This window comes from Nerophis lumbriciformis, linkage group LG20 (genome assembly GCF_033978685.3).
Source record: "Nerophis lumbriciformis linkage group LG20, RoL_Nlum_v2.1, whole genome shotgun sequence".
Lineage (NCBI taxonomy): Eukaryota > Metazoa > Chordata > Actinopteri > Syngnathiformes > Syngnathidae > Nerophis > Nerophis lumbriciformis.
The window spans coordinates 3,635,001-3,640,788 of record NC_084567.2 but is presented as its reverse complement, the minus strand read 5'-3'; the positions used below and the strand labels follow the sequence as shown (position 1 = coordinate 3,640,788).

At 39.5% G+C, this 5,788-nt stretch overlaps 1 protein-coding gene across 1 annotated transcript in view; it reads left to right on the top strand.

Moving 5' to 3' along the window:
* Positions 1–1,895: 1,895 nt before the first annotated feature.
* Positions 1,896–5,788, top strand: part of LOC133619226 (uncharacterized) — a 12,862-nt gene continuing 8,969 nt past the window's right edge. Inside the window, exon 1 of the mRNA XM_061980168.2 lies at positions 1,896–2,473. Coding sequence (XP_061836152.2) covers positions 2,068–2,473 — 406 coding nt within the window. The 5' untranslated portion in view covers positions 1,896–2,067. The remainder of the gene's footprint in view (positions 2,474–5,788) is intronic.

The window sequence follows — 5,788 nt, the reverse complement described above, 5'->3', positions numbered from 1 at the left end:
GATCTAACATAATAGTGAGAGTCCAGTCCATAGTGGATCTAACATAATAGTGAGAGTCTAGTCCATAGTGGATCTAACATAATAGTGAGAGAGTCCAGTCCACAGTGGATCTAACATAATAGTGAGAGTCCAGTCCATAGTGGATCTAACATAATAGTGTGAGAGTCCAGTCCATAGTGGATCTAACATAATAGTGTGAGAGTCCAGTCCATAGTGGATCTAACATAATAGTGAGAGTCCAGTCCATAGTGGATCCAACATAATAGTAAGAGTCCAGTCCATAGTGGATCTAACATAATAGTGTGAGAGTCCAGTCCATAGTGGATCCAACATAGTAGTAAGAGTCCAGTCCATAGTGTTTCTCTTTTCAACATGTTGGAAAAGGAGTAGGAAGAAGCTGAGCTTATTTAATCCTACTCCCTTTTCTTTTACATAACAGTTGCTAAAACTTTTGTTCGCTTCCTGTTCTCAATTTATTCACAATATTCTCCATAAGTAATCACAATAAAAATGAATAAATAATACTCGGTGAAGTAAGTTACATTTCATATGGTGAGATGAGTAAGACATACTTGCCAACCTTGAGACCTCCGATTTCGGGAGGTGGGGGGCGGGGGGCGTGGTCAGGGGTGAGGCGGGGCGTGGTTGGGGGCGTGGTTAAGAGGGGAGGAGTATATTGACAGCTAGAATTCACCAAGTCAAATATTTCATATATATATATATATATATATATATATATATATATGTCTTAATAAGGTTATCCAAAAAATAGTGCTCGATACCGTAGTAGAGCGCAATATATGTATGTGTGAGAAAAAAAATCACAAGACTACTTCATCTCTACAGGCCTGTTTCATGAGGGGTTCCCTCAATCATCAGGAGATTTTTTTTTTTCTCCTGATGATTGAGGGAACCCCTCATGAAACAGGCCTGTAGAGATGAAGTAGTCTTGTGATTTTTTTTCCCACACATACATATATATATATATATATATATATATATATATATATATATATATATATATATATATATATATATATATATATATATATATACACATCCTGAAAATATGCAAAAAAAACTGTGTTTAGATCATTGATACTTCAAACTTGCATAAATAAATATTAAGGAATATAACATAACTTGGCTTCTGAGAGCTTCAAAATGTAATGAATAAAATGCTAAAGTTGTTGATAAACAAACAATTATTTTAATAATTAAATATGGTCATTTTAAATGAATTATTATGATAATTTAAAATTAATTATTTCAAATATGTTTATTTTAATGTATAATTCTATGGCTGGATGTAATAAGGAGTCATAAAAAATACAAATAAAAATACAATTCATTTTGATGTTTTTAGCAAAATATAGTAAAAATGTATTTCGTTTTTTTTTTTTAATTAATAAATATATTTATTTTTAGGTAAGATAAACATAATAATACAATTTATCTCTAGTCTGGATGATTTAGTTCTTGTCACCCTGTCGTCCTCACTCAGGTCCGCATGGAGCTGGAGGGGGCGTGGCCTCCAGCTCCGGCTGACAATCGGGAGATTTTCGGGAGAATATTTGTCCCGGGAGAGGCACTGAATTTCGGGAGTTTCCCGGAAAATTCGGGAGGGTTGGCAAGTATGGAGTAAGATTATTTTGAAAAAAGGTTAGTTAAAGTTCGTAACAATAAAAAATATTAAAACATTTTTTTTAATGTATGTATATTTTTTTTTAATTCAACAAAGCTGGTATGAATAATGATTTACTTTTGCGAACTGGTTGTTTAAAAGAAACATGTTAACACGGCCATATTTTGAAAAACCAAAGACTACCGTAAAATAGGAAACGGAAGTGGCTGACTTTTGGCGCATGCGCAAACGAATCAAATAAGACTTGCAGGCGACCAAGATGGCGGACTGAACGGCTGTGTCTCGCGAAAGAAGTTTCACGTTTACGATCTAACATTTTTGTAGACTCACAGAGATTCGCCTCGTCTGAAACTCACGAAACAAAAGTCGAGTTTGTATCGAGGGAGTGTTACGTGAAGTGAAGATTGAAGACGTGATAGAAGATGGACGACTACTGCTATGCTAAGATGGCGACGTCATGTAAAAGAGAAAGTGAAAGAGAATCAGCGCCGCCCAGGAAAACTGCAGACAAAGATGAGCGAGTTGAAGTTTCCAACAACGTCATTTTGGAGGCAATCTTAAGCCTTGGAAAGAGCGTTGATGAGAAATTTTCCGACTTTTTTAAACAATTCAATCAAATAACCGCCATGATTGTTAGCTTGAAGAAGGCAGCGGAGTTCACATCAGAGGAGATGAAAGAATGCAAAAGTCAAATGAAGAAAGTGGAAGAGCAAAACAAGCGCTTGTGTAAAGGAAAGAATGATGTGAAAGAAGAGATGTTGGGGAAGAGTAAGAGATGTGAAGAGAAGACTGGACCACATGTCTACATCAACGTGCAGAGGATTGGAGGTAATAAAAAACAAGAATCATTTCATTACTCTCAATTTTGGATTATTGGGAAGTTCTCCACAAGTGTCACAGCTCATAAAGTTACCAATATAAATTTAAATAATTAGATGTTGTTTTTAAATGCATACAAGGCAAAATATATGTTGTATCCACTCAAAAATATATGTTGTATGCACTCAAAAATAGGTATTTAAAGGGGAACATTATCACAATTTCAGAATGGTTAAAACCATTAAAAATCAGTTCCCTGGGGCTTATTATATTTTAAGTTTTTTTCAAAATTTTACCCATCACGCAATATCCCTAAAAAAAGCTTCAAAGTGCCTGATTTTAACCATCGTTATATACACCCGTCCATTTTCCTGTGACGTCACACAGTGAAGCCAACAAAAACAAATATGGCGGAAAGAACAGCAAGCTATAGCGACATTAGCTCGGATTCAGACTCGGATTTCAGCGGCTTAAGCAATTCAACAGATTACGCATGTATTGAAACGGATGGTTGTAGTGTGGAGGCAGGTAGCGAAAACCAAATTGAAGAAGAAACCGAAGCTATTGAGCCATATCGGTTTGAACCGTATGCAAGCGAAACCGACGAAAACGACACGACAGCCAGCGACACGGGAGAAAGCGAGGACGAATTCGGCGATCGTCTTCTAACCAACGATTGGTATGTGTTTGTTTGGCATTAAAGGAAACTAACAACTATGAACTAGGTTTACAGCATATGAAATACATTTGGCAACAACATGCACTTTGAGAGTGCAGACAGCCCAATTTTCATCAATTAATATATTCTGTAGACATACCCTCATCCGCGCTCTTTTCCTGAAAGCTGATCTGTCCAGTTTTGGAGTTGATGTCAGCAGGCCACGGAATCTAGGGTCGATATTCTTCTCTTGATCATCTTCGGTGGCATAAGGGACGGTGTGAGCCAAGACATCCAGGGGGTTTAGCTCGCTCGTCTGCGGGAACAAACTGCCGCCATTGCTTGCCGTGCTACCGAGGTCCTTTGTCCCTGAATTGCTCACACACTCCGGCAGATTCAATGGGGGTCTGGCGGCAGATTTCTTTGACTTTATGGTTGGAAATGCATCTGCTTTGAGTGTCGCAGGATATCCACACATTCTTGCCATCTCTGTCGTAGCATAGCTTTCGTCGGTAAAGTGTGCGGAACAAACGTCCAATTTCTTGCCACTTTGGCATCTTTGGGCCACTGGTGCAACTTGAATCCGTCCCTGTTGGTGTTGTTACACCCTCCGACAACACACCGACGAGGCATGATGTCTCCAAGGTACGGAAAACAGTCGAAAAAAACGGAAAATAACAGAGCTGATTTGACTCGGTGTTTGAGAAAATGGCGGATTGCTTCCCGATGGTGACGTCATCGCTTCAAGAGCGAATATTAGAAAGGCGTTTAATTCGCCAAAATTCACCCATTTAGAGTTCGGAAATCGGTTAAAAAAATATATGGTCTTTTTTCTGCAACATCAAGGTATATATTGACGCTTACATAGGTCTGGTGATAATGTTCCCCTTTAAACGGCGTGAGACGACATTTGCCTTTGTTGCTTGTAGAGAGGAGGAGCTTCACGTCCGTATTTGCATTACAGCTGAGTGCATTAATAACAAAACATTTAGTTATTTTCTCAAACTACTTTAATAAAATGGAATATAATCTCTGCAGAAAAAAAAGAAAGGAAATCTGGAGTCACTTTTAACGGAGACTTTCGTCAAAACATGTCAATTCTCTTCTCACACGCATCCGGCTTCACAATATTAGCGCAACGTGTAGCTCCAAAAATGACAAAAATCTGTAACGTGACAAAATGAAAAATGTTCTTACGTTTGGTCAAACATGTCTTGGCGGCATAGCTCGGTTGGTAGAGCGGCCATGCCAGCAACTTGAGGGTTGCAGGTTCGATCCCCGCTTCCGTCATCCTAGTCACTGCCGTTGTGTCCTTGGGCAAGACACTTTACCCACCTGCTCCCAGTGCCACCCACACTGCTTTAAATGTAACTTAGATATTGGCTTTCACTATATAAAGCGCTTTGAGTCACTAGAGAAAAGCGCTATATAAATATCAAATCAAATCAACTTTATTTATAAAGCACATTTAAAATTTACCACAGGGGTAGCCAAAGTGCTGTACAATGAACAGGTTAAAAGATAAAACGAGTACCGAGCAAACACAACACAACACAAACAGAACACGATAAAAAATAAATAATTAAAATAGAATTAATAAAAACATAAAAACATAAAAACAGGATCACAGCAGGTGTATTATGGGGCGCCATTGCAGGATGGATATCACTCAGTGTTAAAAGCCATGGAATAAAAGTATGTTTTTAAGAGAGATTTAAAAACAGGAAGAGAGGAGGCTTGTCTAACACTCAGGGGTAGGTCGTTCCAGAGCTTGGGAGCAGCAACGGCGAAAGCTCTGTCACCTCTAAGCTTCAGCCTTGTGTCAGGGACCGTCAACAGCAGCTGATCGGCTGATCTTAAGGATCGGGTGGGGCAGTAAGGCTGAAGGAGGTCTGAGGTTGTTTAGACATTTAAAAACAAATAAAAGGAGTTTAAAATTGATTCGGTAACGCACAGGGAGCCAGTGAAGGGACGCTAAAATAGGGGTGATGTGCTCACGTCTGCGGGGCTGTGTTAGCAGACGAGCAGCAGAGTTCTGCACGAGCTGCAGGCGGGCGAGGGAGGCCTGGCTAATGCCAACATACAGGGCATTACAATAATCAAGACGAGTCGAGATAAAGGCGTGGATTAATTTCTCAAGATCATGACTTGAAAGAAGCGGTTTCACTTTCGCTATTTGGCGTAATTGATAAAAGCTTTTTTGAACGACGCTGCTGATTTGTTTTTCGAATTTAAAATCTGAGTCAAACTTTACCCCCAGGTTTGTGACAGAGTCGCTGAGATATGGGGTCAGAGTGCCGAGGTCCACGTTGGGGGAGGGAGAGCGACTTGGACCGAACAACATAACTTCTGTTTTATCTTCATTTAGGCTCAGGAAGTTAGCTGAAAGCCAGACTTTGATGTCGTGCAGGCAGTCAATAAGACGTTGAACCGTGTTATTTTGTGCCATGGGAAAATAAATCTGGCAATCATCGGCGTAAAAATGAAATGCAATACTGTACTTCCTAAAAATAGAACCAAGGGGGAGAAGGTAAAGCGCAAAAAAAATTGGGCCAAGGATTGAGCCCTGGGGGACCCCATGTGGTAAAGGAGCTGTGGACGACATAAAACTGTCTACTTTTACACAAAAACTCCTGTCGGTTAGGTACGACCGGAACCAGTTGAGG